At 33.9% G+C, this 22,987-nt stretch overlaps 1 protein-coding gene across 3 annotated transcripts; it reads left to right on the top strand.

The window, feature by feature from the left end:
* Nucleotides 1–246: 246 nt before the first annotated feature.
* LOC130899695 (sodium-coupled monocarboxylate transporter 1-like) lies at nt 247–22,007 on the top strand. 3 transcript variants are annotated; one of them, XM_057809834.1, is made up of 14 exons: nt 247–625; nt 3,030–3,265; nt 5,868–6,027; nt 7,820–7,937; nt 9,392–9,459; nt 9,621–9,775; nt 9,821–9,961; nt 10,040–10,148; nt 11,778–11,887; nt 14,765–14,948; nt 16,251–16,337; nt 17,615–17,790; nt 21,464–21,689; nt 21,895–22,007. In XM_057809834.1, exons 2-14 carry the CDS (start codon nt 3,066–3,068, stop codon nt 21,943–21,945), a joined length of 1,785 nt encoding a protein of 594 aa, XP_057665817.1. In that variant the 5' UTR covers nt 247–625; nt 3,030–3,065; the 3' UTR covers nt 21,946–22,007. The 3 variants fall into 3 exon arrangements, with proteins under 3 accessions (XP_057665817.1, XP_057665815.1, XP_057665818.1); XM_057809835.1 differs by having other exon boundaries at nt 554–625; nt 3,020–3,265; XM_057809832.1 differs by lacking the exon at nt 21,895–22,007 and having other exon boundaries at nt 523–625; nt 21,464–21,851.
* Nucleotides 22,008–22,987: the final 980 nt, after the last annotated feature.

Raw genomic sequence — 22,987 nt, 5'->3', positions numbered from 1 at the left:
AGATTTGTTTATTATACATTCATTTTATAATAGAGGGCAATGCATAATTCTCACATAATTATATTCCAATTACACTGGATTTCATTTATCTTCAAATTTGACGTTATGAAAAGGAGTAGAAATCTGTAATAGACTTAATCGTCATACATTCATATTTAATAGAGGGCGATGCATAAAGATCCATTACGAATGAAGGTTAGATTGAAAAATCTGTTTTGTCTTTCAAAGTTTTTGGTGACAAAAACAAGGAAGACATGAAATGTAACATTTCCTTAAACCCGCAAAGGTCTACGTTGAAAATATGAGTCACTCAATACATTTAGGGTATTTTACTATATAGTGTTAATCAATATTCGTTGATGTGAGAAATGATTGGTACAATAAATTGAAGAAATAATAAAAAAAAGTTCTCGTTTAATCTAATCTTTTTATAGACTACTATTTTATTGTATTTCCTTTAAATTGTTAAAAAAAAAAAATAAATAAAATAACAACGGTAAATCTACGAACGTAATTGAGCAATTGGTTTAAATGTTTAACATCCTCTTAGGGTATAATTTTGTAGTAAATGATTCGAGAGTATTATTGTTGATAGATTTTGTTCCAGACACTACACGATATTTAGGTGAGTTTTATTGAATAATTTTTAAAATCAAACTTCATAAAATTTAACGACGAAATTCATTTCTACGTTGATTGTAGTTCGTCTTTAAATGTCATCAATATTTTATTCTATTGAATTGTGGTCTCATCAGAATATTGGTAATGCCAATATGCTGCAGAAACCATAATGCATAATAGTCAGGTAGCAAATTTCAAAATGCTTTAAAATCAGAAAATGCCAATATCTCCACAAAAATGGGAATTATATATGAAGGAACGAAGGCTTACCTTTCGTTTCAAATCATCAGTATTGGAAAGTTACGGATATTTTCCCCTTCTGAACACTACCACTGATAGCTTGAGACATTTTGTTCAATGCTATACCCTTTATTGAGTGGACTATAATAACCCACACAATAACTACTCCATTTTTTTGAATAACAAGACATTTTGAAGAAAAATTTTCAATTAACCCATACAGTAAAATGAACTCACTTTTATAAATTGAACAACGCGTTTTGGATGAGCCTTCAAAAGGCTCCCGAGAAGTAGGACGATACCTACAACCGCTATCATACTCCACAATGCTAATGCTTGAACCAGACTCTCGCAAGGTGCCTTCTAGAGACTTTGAGAAGTTATAGAAGCATTTACAACCGCAATCAGGCACTTTAAGGCTAATGTTTGAACCAAAGTCTCCTAAGGTGCCTTCTAGAGGCTTTTGACAATAAATAGGACTATTTACAACTGAATTCAGGTACTTTAAGGTTAATTTTTGAACCAAAGTCTCCTAAGGTACTTTCTAGAGGCTTTTGACAATAAATAGGAGTATTTACAACCGCAATCAGGCACTTTAAGGCTAATGTTTGAACCAAAGTCTCCTAAGGTGCCTTCTAGAGGCTTTTGACAATAAATAGGACTATTTACAACTGAATTCAGGTACTTTAAGGTTAATGTTTGAACCAAAGTCTCCTAAGGTGCCTTCTAGAGGCTTTTGACAATAAATAGGAGTATTTACAACCGCAGTCAGGCACTTTAAGGCTAATGTTTGAACCAAAGTCTCCTAAGGTGCCTTCTAGAGGCTTTTGACAATAAATAGGACTATTTACAACTGAATTCAGGTACTTTAAGGTTACTGTTTGAGCCAAAGTCTCCTAAGGTGCCTTCTAGAGGCTTTTGACAATAAATAGGAGTATTTACAACCGCACTCAGGCACTTTAAGGCTAATGTTTGAACCAAAGTGTCCTAAGGTGCCTTCTAGAGGCTTTTGACAATAAATAGGAGTATTTATAACCGCAATCAGGCACTTTAAGGCTAATATTTGAACCAAAGTCTCCTAAGGTGCCTTTAAGAGGCTTTTGACAATAAATAGGAGTATTTACAACCGCACTCAGGCACTTTAAGGCTAATGTTTGAACCAAAGTCTCCTAAGGTGCCTTCTAGAGGCTTTTGACAATAAATAGGACTATTTACAACTGAATTCAGGTACTTTAAGGTTACTGTTTGAGCCAAAGTCTCCTAAGGTGCCTTCTAGAGGCTTTTGACAATAAATAGGAGTATTTACAACCGCACTCAGGCACTTTAAGGCTAATGTTTGAACCAAAGTGTCCTAAGGTGCCTTCTAGAGGCTTTTGACAATAAATAGGAGTATTTACAACCGCAATCAGGCACTTTAAGGCTAATATTTGAACCAAAGTCTCCTAAGGTGCCTTTAAGAGGCTTTTGACAATAAATAGGAGTATTTACAACCGCACTCAGGCACTTTAAGGTTAATGTTTGAACCAAAGTCTCCTAAGGTGCCTTCTAGAGGCTTTTAACAATAAATAGGAGTATTTACAACCGCAATCAGGCACTTTAAGGTTAATGTTTGAACCAAAGTCTCCTAAGGTGCCTTCTAGAGGCTTTTAACAATAAATAGGAGTATTTACAACCGCAATCAGGCACTTTAAGGCTAATGTTTGAACCAAAGTGTCCTAAGGTGCCTTCTAGAGGCTTTTGCCAATAAATAGGAGTATTTACAACCGCAATCAGGCATTATAAGGCTAATGATTTAACCAAAGTCTCCTCAGGTGCCTTATAGAGACAAAATTCTAGCGAGCCTCTCCGAGAGGGTATTCGCTCGTAAAACCGAGCTAGACCAGATCAACATGGAGGCGAGGCGACTTAAGGCGAGAGCACCGTCCTAGCAGTCGTTTCCTTCGTGTAGTATTGGATAGAGTATGGATATGCATAGCGAATTCGTGAGTGAAAATGTTGGAGAAGGAAAACTGTTTGAGATTTAAGAAGCTTTTTTTCAGGGAGTTACCTTAGTAATATCAAGATCTCATTCATAAAATATATACAACGTGTTTACTTCAAAATATTATCCATATATAATAATTTAATGTATTATAAATGTCATAAAACATTTTTTTAGATCTTTTTAGATCACAGAACTACATCCCTAACCTCACTTAACGAGAATGTTAGAAGTGACAGACGTTGGAAGTTCTATGCAACGTTTCGGATGGGTTGATTACGTTACTTTCATCGGGATGTTGGGTATAAGTTTAATTGTAGGTTTGTATTTTGGTATATGGAAAAAATCGGAAACCGCTCAAGATTATTTAGTGGCTAGTAGATCGATGGGCGTGATTCCGATTGCGATGTCGCTGCTTGCTAGGTATGTTAAATTTAATACAACAAAGTATAGAATACAATATAACTAAAACAACATTGTCTCGCGATACTAAAACCTAGTTAATATCTTCAAAAACGGTTTGTAGTAAAAAACCTAGCTCGTGTATTATAGAAGCGGAACACTCTTTGTGAGTCTCAAATGTGCGATTTATAAACACAATTAGGAGCCTAAGACTCTGTTTCAACAAAAAAAATTGGAAATCTGTTCTTTATTATAATTCTTTTATTAATCAACTTTGGTTTTACAAACTTTTAGTAATTAACTGTTGGCCATCTTATTCGACACATCCGTGTCCAATGGCTATAGCAAGTATTAAAAGATGACTACATTATTTATATTTCGTCCGTTCTGATTTTCCTTTCCTTTTTTCTACAGTCTTTTCCTTTGCCTTCTTTCCACATGTGTCTGAAGTATTTTCAAACATCCTTCCAAAACAGTAGGATCAATAGGACCTTATCCGCAGTTATGTGGCCGATTTTTTTAACACGTGGACGACAAAACCTGGAAGTAAACCATCTTTATATCCTGCTTTTTTTATTTTTGCTTTCCATGATTCAAGCGGAAGGTAAAATATTTCTTCGACACTGCAGCAGTTTCTTTCTTTTTTACTTTACTTTAGAACGGCTCCACGACGATTATTCAGTTGAAGATGAGTTCTAACCATATTGAAGATGTTGGATGGATCAGTAAACGATTCGTTATCCTTTAAAACGGTCTCCAAACGGTTAAAATATGATTCTACATCATTCCAATTTATATTTAAGTGAGCGATAGATTAAACAATTTTAATATCTTGATATCTTTCTAAGAATTTGGTCACAAAATCATATCAATCTTTCCGCTTTTCTGTATTGAATTAAAGTCAGCAGTTAAAATTAAATTTTTGTAAATGTTATCTTAAGAAACGGTACGGTTTCGCCCGTACGGAAAAAACCGTACGATGTAAAGTAGTGTTCACACTGGATCGTCCCGCCGTACAGCGAGAGCGTTCACACTGTCATTGCTTCATTAAAATTCGACAGAAACAATTTCCCTGAGGTTGTGGTACCGATTTTGGAAAAGACAAAGAAGATTTCGTGGTAATCACTCAATTATTCAGAGAAAAGAGGAGACAAACTATTTTCGAATGTCACACACAAAACTAAGCAATGTTTTATTTAAAAATTATAAATATCATTTTCCAATTTACAAATTCCTTAGGTGGTAATCTGAAAAAGTAGAATTTGCTGATGGTGGACGAACTATGGACGATTTAACTCTGGCTTGAGTCCTGATTGAAGTCTTGGTAGTACTAGCCAGCACTTTGAATTCGTTTCGGGCCTTCTTCTTTGTTATTGTTCTTTCTCTTGCATGCTGCGACCTATTCACTCTAGGAGACGTTTGAAAGGGCAATGGAGGTCGACTCGAATCTATTTTTACGAAATACTGTTCGTTAGGATATATGTTGTGTTAAATAAGAATTGGTGTCACTTGGATTCGAGTTCATTGCTGATTGAAGCTAGGAAAATGTAATAAAGAAAATTCCGGTTCGGAAGATTGAGGAACCGGATGATTGACGTCTGTTGGATTCTGAATAGACTTCAGTCCTTAGGCTTCTTCAGCGATTTCAATTCAAATTAGTCTTGCTCTTGTGTTTCTTTTTGGTTGCGGAAACTCTGACTGTTGGAATGGCAGTAGCTGGATGACAATATTCAGCAGACGATTCTGGAGCCTGTGGATATCGAACTTAAGCTTCTAAAGTTTTCCGATAATAGATGTTATTTTGAACAGCCCGCTATTTCGGTAAATGTCACTTTTGAAGCTGTCATTTTTTGACATTTGACAAGTAGAAACTACGCCATTAATGAAAATGGAACGATACACGCTTCAACAACGCATTGAAATTATTAAAATTCACTATAAAAATGGTGATAGTTTGGCAGAGACGGTTCGTAAAACTAAAACATTTTTGGGTCGACGTGTAGCACCTTCTCGGACCGCAATACAGAAATTGGTGGAAAAATTTGAGCTGTTGGGACAAGTTAGTGATGTGAAGAATAAAACCCGTGCACGTCGCTGAAGAACAACTGAGAATATTGCTGCTGTAGCCCAAAGTGTTGAAGAAAACCCAGGTTTGTCCATTCCTCGTCGTTCTTTGGAATTAGCCATTCCACAAACGTCATTACACCGTATTTTGCATAAAGACTTGGGTCTTAAGGCCTATAAAGTTCAGTTAACATAAGAACTCAAGCCGGCCGATCATCAACAACGTCGTGTCTTTGCTGATTGGGTCAATAAACAAAATTGTCGAATCTGGGGCTCGGAAAACCCAAGAGTTATTGTTGAAAATCCTCTCCATCCTCAGGAGTCTCGATTAATTGATGTTCTGGGTGTCTGCAGGTGAACTAGGTGTTGGTGAGCCACGTCTGTCTATCGGTTAGGTTTTGCAAACAGCTCGGGAAAGCATCTGAAGTGGTAGACGGCAGGTGTTTCCATTCCGGGAGGAACTGTTGCAACAGTGCTGTACCTAAAAAGTGTTACTTGTAAAATAATTATTTTCACAATCCTTGCAACATTTTGACTGATAATATTATGAACTTTTTAGTTCTGTAAGCGGAATATCTTTATTGGGAATACCGACAGAAGTATACGTTTACGGAATACAGTATATTTACATCCTCGGAGGTTACTTAATTTCAGCCTTACTCATGAGCTTCATATTTCTGCCGGTTTTCCAGGACCTGCAGCTCACTTCAACATACGAGGTTTGTTTGATTATAACTATAATTATTTATGTTTATAAATCAAGTTTCAAAATAATTAAACCTTGTAGTAAAAAATTTGTAACTATAAAATGATGAAATTGAAAAAATAATTAATTCAACACTTTATTTAATATTATTATTTAATTAATTATTGTTTAATGAATTATAGAGCACCCTACACAACCACAAACTCAAAAGACTCTTGTTTCTATACCAATATATACATAACCTCAATTCCGAGCTGTCTAAATTACCTAAAAACCCGATATGCGATTCGCATTATCAAGTCAAGCAACGTACTTGTCAAAAATATCATTCCCCCACCTCGTGGATGTTTACTAGGCGGCTAATTCTTGACACTCCAGAGGAAACTTCTCTATCTTCCTCTACGATTTCTACTCTTTAGATTTTACGTTGTTTTCCTCGATATTTCCTACATCACATCACGTGAAATCCATTCCAAAACTTCACCTCGTTGTTTATTGCTTCTACAGAAGCACAAATGCACAACGACAGGAAATAATAACGCCGCAACTGTACCCGTCCTGGCAGAAAGTACCACAAGGTTACTTCTTTCTAAAAATTACGGCTCTGTAAGGAAAAATATTTTCCATATCAAGGCCAATACTCAAATATACCCTATCCCACATAAAAATGTCCCTATTTTTTCTAAAAAACAACTCAAAAGTGTCTCTTTCTGTCTCATTGAAATCACTTCCTGACACCTCAGCTCAAACCTTGAGTTTGTATCGTCATAGAACAAGTTTGAGTTTGCAGATATTAGTATTCCCAGATTTTGATTTCAAATAGTAGAAATTCTTGTTTTTTCGCGAAGAGTGGAGCTGAAACCAATTATTCATCGAGGGGTTTCGAATATCCTCAAGAATGGCGCAAGTTTATTTACAAACGTACAAGACATATTTGCGATACGATTAAATTTTGGGAAACTACGAAAATAGAGCTGGCAACACTGTTATCATAATGAAAGGCAAAGTTGTAATGGACGTTTTGGTGGTAAAAGTCTAGTTACAGTACGAAACATTCAAAGAGCTAGACTTATATGAGTGTTGGAGTATCCAGTATACACCTATCAAGAGATTTTCTCTGAGGAAAGCTGGAATTGTTGCAACTGTGATCTAAGTCGTAGGAGATGATGGTGATGTTTGGTTTGGTATTTGTTGTTGCTCCAGTCGTGGTGAATCAAAGTGAAAAACACTCTTCGAATTGTCGCAACTTTTAGAGCAAGCTAGACTCATTGGATTACTACACGAACTAATTCAGTTCCAGTAGGATCTGGAGGAAGGGAAATCCTGAGAAGTTTGAGTCCTTGTGATATTTCCAGTCATCCATATAAGAATTTAGCGTTTTAAGTGACAGAGAAATAAAAATCTAGAAATTCCATGAGTTCTTGGTATGTGATTCAACAATTTCGGATTCTGGAGGATATCTCAGTTCCAAAATCCGTAGAATGGAACCTCAGGATGGGTCTTAAGCGTAACATTTGAACTGTAGACCATCATTAAGCACAGATTCACTAGCGGTTTGGAACTGGAAACCGAGCTGTAGATATTGAGATCAAAATTGCTTCTTTATCAAATAACCTCATCAAGAGATTGATTGGATATTTTGTGAGGAATGCTCCTGTAGGACCTCTTAAAGGTCGGCATAGATTCTGAAGGTCATTTGAGGTTTGGTACTAGAAGTCGAGCTGTAGAGGTTATAAACAGGTCTATTAAAAAGAATGAATAGTTTTTTTTATATTTATATCAATCAATTATAATTTGTGTTTCAGTATCACGAAAGGAGGTTCAGCAAAACTGTACGTTTGTTTGGATCTCTTCTATTCACAATTAAAATGTTATCGTGGTTACCTTTGGTCATATACGTTCCTGCTCTAGCTTTTAACCAAGGTGAGAAAAACGAAAAAATTATTATATATACACTGTGACCAAAAATAAAAAAACGTTACGCCTGTTAACGAAGTTCTTTTGGTATCCTGAAGGTTTATTTCACGATTAGTTTTTGTATATAGTTTTTCAAGGTCATTGAGAAATATTAATTATAATAGTGGAGGAAGACTTTTTTGAACTACTTGAAAGTCAAAGTGTATGCATGGATTTTAGGGAACTAACTTCAATATACTACTTAAAGTATTTCTTCTTACACTTTTCGGTTTTTTTTCTTTTTATTGATTGATGTCTCACAGCTGTACCTCTTTTACTGAAAGTTGCAGCAGTCGGGGTAATCAAAAGTGAAAATGATCAAGGCATTGCCCAAATCACATGCCCAAATCACTTTGACCTTCACATAGTTTAAAAAACTATTTTGTTTTTCTCGGGACTGGATGCAAAAAATTAGATGCCGTGATGTGACATAAAAAAATTCTCCCATAAGATCCCTCGTTTCTGAGTTATAGGTCTTCAAATTTGCGAAATCAAAACTTATATTCGAATATATATTCTAAATTATACATTCGAATTTTATGAATTTTTAAAAGATGATTAAGTATGTCCATATAGTGTGTTTGAGCTAAATAATTCTACACTACTATCTGAAGGCCAGTGGCGGCTTATGTCCAATGGTTAACAATATGTAACTTTTACAGGGACAACCTGTACAATCTAAAGATACGAAAAACGAATTTTTCAATCGATTTTTTAACAAAAAGATACTCTTTGTTTAACTCGATAAAATTTATGGTTTAGGAGTTATTTAGATTTTTAGATCGTTGTACATTCCAAGAAAATCGTTCGCTATAAAGAGACATTCTGAAGAAAATTATCATAAATTGTAATTTTTCATTGAAAATTTCTTGGAGAAATAATGACTAAAGAAATAAAAATTTGTACTACATACTATCGTAGATCACATTACTGGCACAAGTAAAAACTTAGTAACAAGATATTGGACGGTATAAAAAATGTTTGATTGTGTTCTAATAGTATTTTATCAGTTATCTCATGTTTCATTTTCGTTAAGAGCTGTTCAAATTAATCTTCATCCATTCTCAAATATAATTTTGTATATTCCTTCGTCTAATTTTGTACCTAAAATTAATGTTTTCCCTTGTTCTATCTAGCCAGGGATTGTCTGGCACTTTTTTGCTTATAACTTTTTGAATTTTGAATTTATGACAAAAAGTTACATACACATAATTGTAGGCAAAACGATTTACTACAAAATATGTCTGAAGAAATTTTTTGTAAGTTTAATAGTTTTCGAGATCTCGATAACAACGTGTTTTCACCCGTTTCTCCAATTTGGCGGCCGGGGGACAAAAGCAACAACCCCAAAAATTTGGTGTTAAGCTTGTGTTGACCCCCCCTACATGTTCCATAAATAAAAAATCTATTTTTTTTCACAGTAACTGGAATTAACGTCCATTTAATAACCCCTACTGTGTGTGCGTTTTGTATATTTTACACGTCATTAGTAAGTAACCCCAATAGTCATATATTTTGTACTAATCACTATAAAAAATTACATTTTACTCTTTTGAGAAGCTTAATTCTATTTCAAAGATGATCAGGGACTATTTGACGTCACAAATCAGTTTATCAGTGCACTAATAATAATTTTTTCCAATATACCAGGGAGGTTTGAAAGGAGTAGTATGGACCGATGTGATTCAATTATTTCTCATGTTCGGAGCATTGATATTAGTAATGGTTAAAGGTACTTTACACGCCGGTGGTTTCGAAACGGTTTTTAAACGAAATTGGAATAGCGACAGACTCGAAGGACCCAAGTAAGCGATGCGAATAAACGGATAAAATAAATAAAGCAAAAAAAGTTTCGATTTAGATCCATTGGCGAGACATACGATATGGGCGTTGGTTATTGGTGGTGCTTTTATGACCGTTCAAACGACAGGCGTTAATCAAAATATGATACAGAGATACCTGTCGCTGCCATCTCTGAAACATTCTAAAAGGTGATTGGTTCTACATAAACAGATATTTTTATTTAACGTCTTCGTGAGTCTGATATTGAATTTTTACCATTTTTTCAGAGCTTTATGGGCGTTTTTTGTTGGTATTACACTTTTAATGGGTTTTTGTTCTTATTGTGGTTTGTTGATATACGCCACGTACGATAAATGTGATCCGTTAACAACAAAGGTAAGAGAGCTTCTTTAATTTTTTCTTTTTCGAAAGCTTTTCCCCATTTATGTGATGCGAATGTGATGTCTTTTCTTCAATGGAAATGAAAACAGGGACTTGGAAATTAGTTATAATGGAACAATGTACACATTCAGCAAGGCTTATCAGAATTTGGGTCGATAAATTTGAACTAAGACAGATCATCATGTACATGAAGATTAGATACTTGCCAAAAACTTTTTCTATGCTTTACCGCGATCTTAATTAGTGACTATTGAGTTCTCCGAAGCTTTTCCATCTCTAGTTTTTTTCTTCTCTTCTTGTTTAATACATTCATTATTAATTTAAAGAAACTTCCATTAAGAATTTTTTTATAATATAGGATACAAAAAGAAAGCCTTCCAGCAAATTCTTTGAGAACTTGGTGGAACTATTCTTTGGGCTTTGGTGCATTTTTACGTTTGCATCAATTGTCCACAACATCGGCATTAATAGCTCGACCATTTAAAAAGATTTTTACAACAAGACTTTCCGTTCGAATCGGTTTCTATTTGCAAGGGGTTTTGGTAACTGTGTTTTCTCCATATAATTTTTCGGTAGAGAATTTGACGTTTCGCTTGGATCTCGGCTGGATCTTACATGATAATTTGATGGTCCAAGGGAATTCAATAATCAGCGACTGATGGTACTAGATTGATTTTTAACTGATCTTCATCATTTAAACGATTAAACCAACGCTGTATAGTTCACTCATTCACGGTGGCTATCTCTTCAATTTCACTTATAAGACACCTTCGGTAATTGGAGAAAGTATTTTTGTACTATTTCTATTCTATTCCAATGGTTTTAACACTATCTTATACAAACAATTAATACTTTAACTAACTTGTAATAATTATTTCAACTCATCAACTCGATAGGTTACTTACTAGGTTAGTTCTTCGCTCTAAATTTCGATCAAACCGAAGCCTCGAGTACTCTGTCCTCCATAGAACTTAAAATCGACGATGTTTCTTATTTTTATTCCACAAATGTATTTATTTAAGTGACAGTTTGTCCTTCATACCATTCACTAGACGCAAATCGGATCCCCTGTCACTTTTTGTCCAACTTTTTGTTTCCTTAGGTTTATTTACACGATTCTATTAGTTGTATCGTAGTTTTCCCGATTTTTTGTGAATGGATGATAGCTGCAATTGCCCGAGAGGTAAATAAAAAATGGAGTTTCTTCGTTCCTGCTTTGTCCATCTTTCTATTTCTGGTATTAGTGCTTTTGTCCACTTTTATCTTATGTTTCGCGTTTCTCATCCTTTTTATTGCATCATCCTTTATTGAGGATTGTTCAACAATAGCTGGGAATGTTTCTGTTACGCAGCAAGTCTTTGAATTTTCCAATAATAGTTTCCTTTTATTTGAGGAGATCCTCTAGTATTGGAAATTATTCACGCCAGTACCATAGACATTTAGCTTGCTTGAGCTACAGTTGTGATGTTGAATTCCGTTCAATCGATACTCCAAGGTCTATCTTCGCAGTTTTTTAAAATGTTTCATAGGGAAATGTCAATTTAGTTGTATTTCTTCTATATTTCAACTTATTGTGGTGATGTATATGTTATAGAAGTCATACAGAAAGTATTTCACTTTTAGTTGGCAAAAAAAAGAGATCAACTGCTACCATTACTAGTGATGGAAATTTTAGGAGACTTTCCTGGAATCCCTGGTATATTTGTTGCTGGTATTTTCAGCGCAGCCCTTAGGTAATATTTTTTAATTTCTTATTTTATATAAGTATGTCCTATATAACGAGATTAGTTGATTATAATCGCCTTAATACAAAATTAGTTTGAAACTTTTGGTTATTTACTTTGGGGACCCAACAATAACCGGACTAGCATTATTGTAGGCGGCGCTTTAGTTTGTGATATTAACGTGCCTTGTTCCATTCGTCTGTAGGAATTTTTTGCTAGTCCTAATTAATCAACTAGTAATGAGTATTGACTTATCTTGGAGCTCTGATAAGTAGATTTTGGAATGAAAAGAGTTGCTACGAAGTTTGTTCCTCGAGCTCTGACTGGCAGTCATAAAGAATATTCAGTTCGAACATAAAGAATAGATTGAATTTGATCCAGATCATCAAGTGACTATTGATGAATTGTTATGAGTATTGACTTATCTTGGAGCTCTGATAAGAAGATTTGGGTAAGAAAAGAGTTGCTACGAAGTTTGTTCCTCGAGCTCTGACTGGCAGTCATAAAGAATATTCAGTTCGAACATAAAGAATAGATTGAATTTGATCCAGATCATCAAGTGACTATTGATGAATTGTTATGAGTATTGACTTATCTTGGAGCTCTGATAAGTAGATTTTGGAATGAAAAGAGTTGCTACGAAGTTTGTTCCTCGAGCTCTGACTGGCAGTCATAAAGAATATTCAGTTCGAACATAAAGAATAGATTGAATTTGATCCAGATCATCAAGTGACTATTGATGAATTGTTATGAGTATTGACTTATCTTGGAGCTCTGATAAGTAGATTTTGGAATGAAAAGAGTTGCTACGAAGTTTGTTCCTCGAGCTCTGACTGGCAGTCATAAAGAATATTCAGTTCGAACATAAAGAATAGATTGAATTTGATCCAGATCATCAAGTGACTATTGATGAACTGTTATGAGTATTGACTTATCTTGGAGCTCTGATAAGAAGATTTGGGTAAGAAAAGAGTTGCTACGAAGTTTGTTCCTCGAGCTCTGACTGGCAGTCATAAAGAATATTCAGTTCGAACATAAAGAATAGATTGAATTTGATCCAGATCATCAAGTGACTATTGATGAACTGTTATGAGTATCGACTTATCTTGGAGCTCTGATAAGAAGATTTGGGTAAGAAAAGAGTTGCTACGAAGTTTGTTCCTCGAGCTCTGACTGGCAGTCATAAAGAATATTCAGTTCGAACATAAAGAATAGATTGAATTTGATCCAGATCATCAAGTGACTATTGATGAATTGTTATGAGTATTGACTTATCTTGGAGCTCTGATAAGTAGATTTTGGAATGAAAAGAGTTGCTACGAAGTTTGTTCCTCGAGCTCTGACTGGCAGTCATAAAGAATATTCAGTTCGAACATAAAGAATAGATTGAATTTGATCCAGATCATCAAGTGACTATTGATGAACTGTTATGAGTATTGACTTATCTTGGAGCTCTGATAAGAAGATTTGGGTAAGAAAAGAGTTGCTACGAAGTTTGTTCCTCGAGCTCTGACTGGCAGTCATAAAGAATATTCAGTTCGAACATAAAGAATAGATTGAATTTGATCCAGATCATCAAGTGACTATTGATGAACTGTTATGAGTATCGACTTATCTTGGAGCTCTGATAAGAAGATTTGGGTAAGAAAAGAGTTGCTACGAAGTTTGTTCCTCGAGCTCTGACTGGCAGTCATAAAGAATATTCAGTTCGAACATAAAGAATAGATTGAATTTGATCCAGATCATCAAGTGACTATTGATGAATTGTTATGAGTATTGACTTATCTTGGAGCTCTGATAAGTAGATTTTGGAATGAAAAGAGTTGCTACGAAGTTTGTTCCTCGAGCTCTGACTGGCAGTCATAAAGAATATTCAGTTCGAACATAAAGAATAGATTGAATTTGATCCAGATCATCAAGTGACTATTGATGAACTGTTATGAGTATTGACTTATCTTGGAGCTCTGATAAGAAGATTTGGGTAAGAAAAGAGTTGCTACGAAGTTTGTTCCTCGAGCTCTGACTGGCAGTCATAAAGAATATTCAGTTCGAACATAAAGAATAGATTGAATTTGATCCAGATCATCAAGTGACTATTGATGAATTGTTATGAGTATTGACTTATCTTGGAGCTCTGATAAGTAGATTTTGGAATGAAAAGAGTTGCTACGAAGTTTGTTCCTCGAGCTCTGACTGGCAGTCATAAAGAATATTCAGTTCGAACATAAAGAATAGATTGAATTTGATCCAGATCATCAAGTGACTATTGATGAACTGTTATGAGTATTGACTTATCTTGGAGCTCTGATAAGAAGATTTGGGTAAGAAAAGAGTTGCTACGAAGTTTGTTCCTCGAGCTCTGACTGGCAGTCATAAAGAATATTCAGTTCGAACATAAAGAATAGATTGAATTTGATCCAGATCATCAAGTGACTATTGATGAACTGTTATGAGTATTGACTTATCTTGGAGCTCTGATAAGTAGATTTTGGAATGAAAAGAGAAGGAATATTCAGTTGAACAATTTCGTGCTTTGTAAGAACAACTATTTGATCCAGATCGTCGAGTGCCTCAAGATAAACTATTGTTGATCTTATAGAAGAATTAGGAATGAAAAGATTTGTTGCGAAGTTTGTTCTGCGAACTTTGACCAACAAACATTGCCAAGTTGATGCAACACACATCAGAAAAATGCGAATGACAACATTGCCAAGAGAAAAAAAAGGCTGTCCGATATTTTTACATATAATGAAAACTATTTAAAAAAATATATTTTCGGTTATTTTTGGGTCCCGATGAAAGAGACAAAAATTAGAACGTTTTTATGCGCGTTTAGATTTTGGTCGATTAGATTGGATTATTTGTGGAGAAATATTTTATTTTCAGCTCTCTATCAACAGGTTTGAACGCAATGGCGGCAATCGTACTCGAAGATTTTTATAAGCCGTTTTTTGGTAATCAACTTACCGAGAAAAAAAGTTTCTACATTATGAAATCCACAGTTATTTGTACTGGAATTGTGTGCATAGGATTAGTATTTGTTGTTGAAAAACTGGGTACTGTCCTACAGGTAACAGTATTTTAATTACAAACGTTATTAGTGAAGGTACCAAATAATTAAAATTCACATAGGATTATATAATTATGAAAACAATCAGTGAAGCTTCTCAACATTCACTCGTGTTTTAAAAACTCAATAAAAGATATGACAAAATGAAAGATCACCCGCAGATAAACCTCAGACATTTAAGAGAATATTAAATAACCTCAAAAATGATTCTAGTCAACAATTCCTGAGAATTCAAGTGCATTAGTATCAACGGAATACTATTCACGGAAAGCAACAGAAAAATTTCCATTCCCAAAATCAAAATCTCCCCATTAGCAAGAACTAAAATGCAACATTCCCAAAGCACTTACAAAATATTTTTAAACTTAACTATGCATCAATAGATGAAGGATATTCCTGGAGGTGAGTTAGGCTTTTGATGAAGTCTGACATTAATAAAATCGGATTATTTCTTCCTTTATAGTATTTTTAAATGCTTAGATCTCACTCTGAAGATTGGTACTTCATGGTAGGCAGATGAAATGTCCTTTCGACATCATTTTGACCAAACTCTTTCAGCAAGTTCCCAAGTGGTGATTTTCTCCAAAATTCTCAGAACTGGTTCTTCTCCAATTCAGTGGAACTTAGCTGAAATAAGCCTTAAGCCCGTTTGAAAAAGTAGAGCAAGTAGTAAGGGAGGAAGCTGTTAAAAACTGATTAATACCAATTCTTAACACAAAAGATCAATTTGGATTAAGGGGGGAAAAGCATTTACGAAAGATAATTAACAGAATCTAGATCTTTTCCAGGACGTTTCACCATTTATATAAGGCTTTTGATAAAGCCTGGCATTTGAGTTTTCTTAACAAATTTCCCAGGAAACTCTTTCCCTTAAATTATTTTGTGATTCCTAGATCCCACCTTGATACCTCATGGTTGACAGAGTCCAAAACGCAGTTGATTTACTGATAATATAAATAAAAATATTTATAAAAGTACAACAATAATAAAAATTAATCAATTCAGAATTGCGGCGTCTTAAATTTACTTGAAATCGATAAATATGTTGGTATTTAAAAGAAAAAACGTAATTTAAATCACCGCAGTTCTTAACTAATCAATGTAAGTAATTTTTTTATTATTATTGTACTTTTATACATATTTTTATATGGTACTTGATCATAATTTGAGTCCCACACGATAAGTATTCGAAAGCTAAGAAATGAATTAGAGTTAGTACAATTTGGTGTTTAGTTTTGCCACAATTCCACCACGAAAACGATCATAATATAGTTTTTGCACATATTATAACATATTTTGCAGCTGTCCATGAGTATCGGTTCCATTGGTAATGGCCCTTCTTTAGGTGTTTCCGCTATGGGTATATTATTGCCTTGGGTAAACTCAAAGGTAAAGAAAAAATTTTATATCCATGTTTGACAACAATAAGTAAATCCGCGAGATCAATATGCGTAGTAAATCGTTGTAGGTTAATTTTTTTTTATACAAAGACAATCATTTACAGCTCTCACATTTGTAAATAGTTTATGTCTGCAAATTATTTTATCTAAATGAAAATTTAATCTTCACTGATTTATAATACGATCTGCCAATCGAATCATCCATCAAATCATTCACGCTATCATCCCATATTCTTCTTTTTTTCACCTTATGTTTATCAGTTCATTTCTATATCTTAATATTGGTCACACACTGTTTTCTTTATCATCATTTCCTTCTCTTCAATCATCAAATTTATCTTCTGTAGTTCTCTTTCCCATATCTTGGTGTTATTTATCAAACTTCTTTCGGTAGACGCCATATCATGAAGTCATCTGCAAAGGCGTGCTCCTACGATGTAGATGCAGTAAAAGTCTTCGATACATTGAATCATACAACTGATAAAACTAAATTAGCACGAAACAACCTACTTCTTGTCTGTTTATTCCCTATCTATTCATTTTCTTTCCACGCTTTCTAATTATGCCCTTCATTTATGTCGATTTCGGTAACGATTTCTTCTGATAACATGAGTAGCATTTATCCTGTTCTAGATTGCTTCCTTGCGTAGCTACACATAGGATTCTTAGCATTCCTATATGTAACCACATGTGAAATTATTCTATACAGTTGATTATGGCTGCATTTAGCATCCATTTTCCAGTTCCCTACCATGGTACATACTAAATATAACATTGAATCATTTGCTTCGGTATCAAGCTCCTTTCAAGACAGTGATATCACATGCTGGAAGGTAAAGGTGACGAGGTTGATTCACCAGACTGGGATCAACATAAATATTTTTGGGAAACACCTAACTTAAGACAAGTGCAGATGGAGATATAGAGGTCTCCAATCTGTTGGTGACGGTTAGCTTGGGCACCATCTCCATGTTTAAGGGACCACGATTGAGAGTTGTTACCTCTGGTGCTTGGACGCGGAAGGAACTTCCAACCACGCCATCTGTGAATGCTCAGCACATAAATACATCAACGTGCAGTTTACCTAGTGCACTCAATTGGACATTTATGAATTTTTTATTGCTCAAACTCAATAAAACACTTTTTCTTTTTCATGTAAATTTTGGCAACGTTTTACAAAATAAATCGTATTATTGTGAAGCTTGTGGATCTCGCGGTCGTACTTATTCTTGTCAAAAATACTGTTTATTTTGAAAAATTTCTTAGGGAGCGCTTTGCGGAGGAATAGCATCCCTTATCTTCATGTGCTGGTATTGTTTAACAACTCAAAGTTTAATCGCTTCAGGAGATTTAGTTTTCGAAGAAAAACCGGTTTCCACTGAGGGTTGTCATTATTTTTTCTCGCCCGTGATAATACAAACAAATAATATAACACATACAGAGTAAGTTTTATTATTATAATTAACGACGATGTCTATAGATGTAAATTATAAACTCAATTATCATCAAAAAATTCGATCTCGACCTAAAGATGTCAGCACTTATTAATATAAGTTAGTAAATATTCTTCGACTAATTTAGGCGCGTAGTTTCTGTTTGACAATTGTATAAATTCGTCGTTGTCTTCTTATTTCTTCCATAATGGATCTATCGTTTATTTCTTCTTCGATATCTTCCCTCATCCTAGCTCTAAGTTGTCACTTCTGGTCGCTCTATACTCCGTGGTCCAACGAAGACCATTTTTTATCCTTCTATCGCTTGTTATGTTGCTTGACGCTTCGTTCTCGTCGTTGTAGTGTTTTTCTCGAGATTCGCCTGAGTATTTTCATTTCTGTGATCTCCAAGAGCTATTTCGTATTCGATGTTTCTAATGTCTTTTGTTGCGTTTTAAATTCTTATCTTGAGTGTTTATTTCGCTAAATACTACGTTCCGAAGACATCTCGTTACCTTGTTTGCTCTATAACTAATTAAATTATTTCCAACATACTTCTATTTCTTTATCTGTTGTATTATTTGTCTTCTTAGCTCTTACATGCATCTAATGAGCTCTTTTCATGTTGTATTGCTAACTTTCGTTTTGTGAATGAGCGTTTTAAAATTTTCGACGAGTTAATCGCGATTCAAAATAATTTTTAGTGTATAAACCCATTTTAAGGAGAAAATTTTGAGGTTAGGAACAAAAACCAAGGATACTTTTTTGTAGAGAATTTTGCGCTCTACAGTTTTGGCTCCGGTACTCTTTTTCAAATTTTACGTAGTTCTCGAGTTATTCGCGATTCAAAATATTTTTTAGTGTATAAACCCTCTTCATAATGGAAATTTTGAGGTTAGGAAAAATGATTGAAGACCAATAAATAGAGAATTTTGAGTGGTACACTTTTGTTCCAGTAATTTTTTCAAATTCTACGTAATTTTCGAGTTTTTCGGGATTCAAAATATTTTTGAGCGTTCACACTCATTTCATAATGGAAATTTTGAGGTTAGGAAAAATGCTAGAATACCAATCAATAGAGAATCTTGAGTTGTACATTTTTTGTTGCGGTACTTTTTTCAAATTCTACGTAATTTTCGAGTTTTTCGGGATTCAAAATATTTTTGAGCGTTCACACTCATTTCATAATGGAAATTTTTAGGTTAGGAAAAAATTGAAACCTTTTTTGTACACAATGTTGTGCTCCACAATTTATGTCCTGGTAGTTTGTGTCGAAATATTCATAGTTTTGGAGTTATACGAAATTCAAATTATTTTTGAGTACATGAACCCATTTTACGATGAAAATTTTGAGGTTAGGAAAAATGCTAGAAGACCAATCAATAGAGAATTTTGTGCTGTACATTAATTGCTGTAGAATTTTTTCGATTTCCTCGTAGTTTTCGAGTTTTTCGGGATTCAAAATATTTTTGAGCGTTCAAACTCATTTCGTAATAGAAATTTTTAGGTTAGGAAAAAATTGAAACCTTTTTTGTACACAATGTTGTGCTCCACAATTTATGTCCTGGTAGTTTGTGTCGAAATATTCATAGTTTTGGAGTTATACGAAATTCAAATTATTTTTGAGTACATGAACCCATTTTACGATGAAAATTTTGAGGTTAGGAAAAATGCTAGGAGACCAATCAATAGAGAATTTTGTGCTGTACATTAATTTCTGTAGAATTTTTTCGATTTCCTCGTAGTTTTCGAGTTATTCGCGATTCAAAATATTTTTGAGTGTATAAACCCATTTTAAGGTGAAAATTTTGAAGTTAACATTTTTTGTTAGTAGTAAGTCCAATTCCTCATAGTTTTTGAATTATTCGCGTTTTAAAATTTTTTTTGAGTTTTAAGTCCCAAATTTTCAGCTTACCGCGGTATATCACTTTTTTGGTGGAGCTCTGATGGATAGATAGATTTATTTTTCATATTAAATTCGTATAAATTAATTCCGCTATCAAATGTGAAACTTTGAGTTACTCCTTGACATTAGGAAACGTCAAATTTTTCATAACCTTCATATATTAGTTATGAAAAGTACTTATGTAAAAACTTGACGTAATTGCTTGAGTTTCAAAACATAATTTATTGATTACTGTAAAAACTGTAATTATTTTATTATTCGAACAGTTATTTAGAGTGAATCCATTTTCTGGGTAAATATTCTCTTCAAGTTCTTGTATAATGTTAATTTCATCTGAAGCCGTAATATCTACATGCGTTATCTAAAATGTTTTCTGAAATTCTTCCCTTATTTTTTCAATAAACCCTTTTATAAAAGATCTGATACAATTTTGTGTACGGAGAATGAAGTCTAGGAATCAAAAATTCGCTTAGAAGCCTTTAATAAAAGGTATAATACAGTTTTGTGTACAAAAACTGAAGTTCAGAAATGATGAATCCATTTGGAATTTCAATAAAAAGTCTGTTATAGTTATATATACAAAAACGAGGGTCTAGAAATGACTATTCGTTCGAAAACCTTCCATAAAAGGTCCGATACAGTTGTATACAGAAACAGAGTTGTAGAAATAATGAACTCGTTTCGAAGCCTTTAATCAAAGGTCCGATTCAGTTTTGTGTACAAAAACTGGAGTTTTGAAATGATGAATCCGTTTTGAAGCCTTTATATCAACTTGAACTTCTTTTCTAATGTTAATTCCATCTGAAGTTGTAATATCTAGGGGCTTCGCTTAGACTGTTTTCTGAAATTCTTTCGTTATTTTTTTAATGAACTCCTAATTTAACTTTACCAGGATTTCCATCCTCCGTGTTGTATAATTTTCGTAATGAACGCTGACGATCGTCTGAAACAATGTCCTGTGTATCCTTTAACATTAGGTAGACCCAGGTACTAAGCAATCTCAGTTAGTAATTTTCCAATAATCAATAAAGTTGTTGCAACGGAAGACCACTCACTCTTCTCCAATATCAAGTTCTATAATGGCTTCTAAATCAGTAGAATATCTTAATAAAATGTTTTCTAATGAATTATCTCCTGCTGTTTTCACGCCCCCAATAGTTTCCGAAACATTTTCCTCTTCCACAATCATATTTTCCCTCAACTCTTCTTGGTTAGTACCCAGGAATCACATTTGTACAAGCGTATCTTTGTTTTTAAATTCCTTGAAGAACTTCTTCAATAGTACATTCATCATTTTTCGATTTGTTTCCGCCCCTTGCCGTTGAATGTTTCAAATTCCTTCTCCAGTCTTCTGTTTACAATATAGTCTTCATATGTTGAAATTTGATGCTTCCGGCTTTTTTTTCTTGAAAACTTTCCTTCTGAAACTACCCTCAGTTCTATTAGTTTTACCAACCTTATTAATTTTCTTAGGGCACCTGTATCTTCTAAATCCTCAAACAACTTGACGTTTTTATCGTATCATGATGTTTTTTTTGGTTCTTGGTAATCACTAAACGACCAAATTCTTCACAGACTCCTATGGCTGCTAGAGCTTCGTTGTTTATATACTATTTTCACATTCTAGAATTTTGTGATTCCTGGAAATCTCAATTCTGTAAACAATCAAAAATATCTCTGTACTGTTAAAAGGTAAAAACTCAGTAATTTGATATGCATATGGTGAATATTTTTTTGGAAATTTCTATTTTCCAAAATTTTGTCTTTTTCTTACAGCGAACAGTTAATGATATACAGATTGTCCTATTTATACTATTGCATGATAGGAACGTTAGTAGCGATGCTAGTAGGAGTTATTGTTAGCTTATTGACAAAACCTACAGATCCAAGAGACATCGATCCAAAATTATTGGCACCTTTTATAAGGAGATTAATAACACCGAGAAAATTTTCTAATCAACCGTACGATGGTATCACATACGCATTCGGATCTCCTGCAAACGTAAGTGTCTTTTTCTATATACCCTCGTATATATATATATCCTACGAAAACTCCAAAATGGTAGGAAATGTTCTGTTCACATCCATTTTCTTGTTAAATTCTCCATATTGTTTTGATATAATCTGTTTTCTTAAGATAATAAGAAAACAATATTTTTGATTCCCTCTATTTATTTGAAAATTCAAAAGTTTGTATTTTTATTTAGGGAACAGAAAAACAAAAGAAGGATATCACCGATATTGAAATGAAAGGTTAAATATTTTTTGAAATATCTTGTATTCTTTGTTTTTTTTTTGTTTTAAATAAACATAATACATTTTTTTGCGTTTTAATCATAACCTCTAAACCTATTTTAGAACCATAGAACGAGGAATTTGCCATTTTGTATATGAACGGAAGCCCTGAAAGTTCAGTACAAAGCATTCAAAAGTTTTGATCTATTTAACTCAACTTGATATCGAGTTCGAGCTGAACTTCTGTAGGCTGTAGATCTTGATCCATTTAGGCAATTAAGAAAATTGTTTTCTATGATTTTCGGTACTAGAATTTGCGCGCCATGTACGATAAGCAGCGTTTTTGTTGCTGACTGCACTAGTGCACTTTTTATAAAACTATGGGTTGTTGTCGGAAAAGCCCATGAAGGAGTGAGGACCATAGGTTTCCATAAATGCGAATATTACTTTTGAAATCTCGTTTACACACACTGAGGGGTCATTGGAATTGAAGCAAACAACATTCCAAGGAAATATGAAAAGAAAATCTTTCAGATGCTTCCATTTGGCCTAACCACGATGGCAAACTTTACGTGATCTAATTTAATGCTGAGTTTCGATTTCCAGTTACGAACTTTGCTGTAATTAGTTTGTGATCTGATGTTCCGAGTGGTGCATGTAAGGTCACGTTTTATAGATCAGGGTTTGATGTTACAAACAGATCTAAGAGGCTAGCGAAGTCACCATCTCGATCAGGATGACCTCATTGACCTTTAAATCGGTTTCCGTTGTCTTAGAAGCACGTTTTTCGGAAAAAATGATTGTTTCAACTTTATTTTCATTTAGTTGTATGCTCAAGCTTAATATACTATGACATATCGACAAAAAAATCACTTGCATCACCTTCGAGAAGTTCGAATCTAATTTTTAATGCTAGCTAGCTTTTCATCAGCATTAAGTTAGTTTAATTAGTGAAAAATCATTTTGATCACGTTCGAAGTTAATTTGTAATGCTAGCTAGCTTTTAATCAGCATTAGTAAATACTAAAAAATAATGTTTAAAGAAGTTCGAATCGAATTTTTAAT

Source organism: Diorhabda carinulata, chromosome 11, assembly GCF_026250575.1.
Source record: "Diorhabda carinulata isolate Delta chromosome 11, icDioCari1.1, whole genome shotgun sequence".
Classification (NCBI taxonomy): Eukaryota; Metazoa; Arthropoda; class Insecta; order Coleoptera; family Chrysomelidae; genus Diorhabda; species Diorhabda carinulata.
Note: the sequence above shows the minus strand (reverse complement) of the source record. Positions and strands in the feature narration are given on the sequence as shown.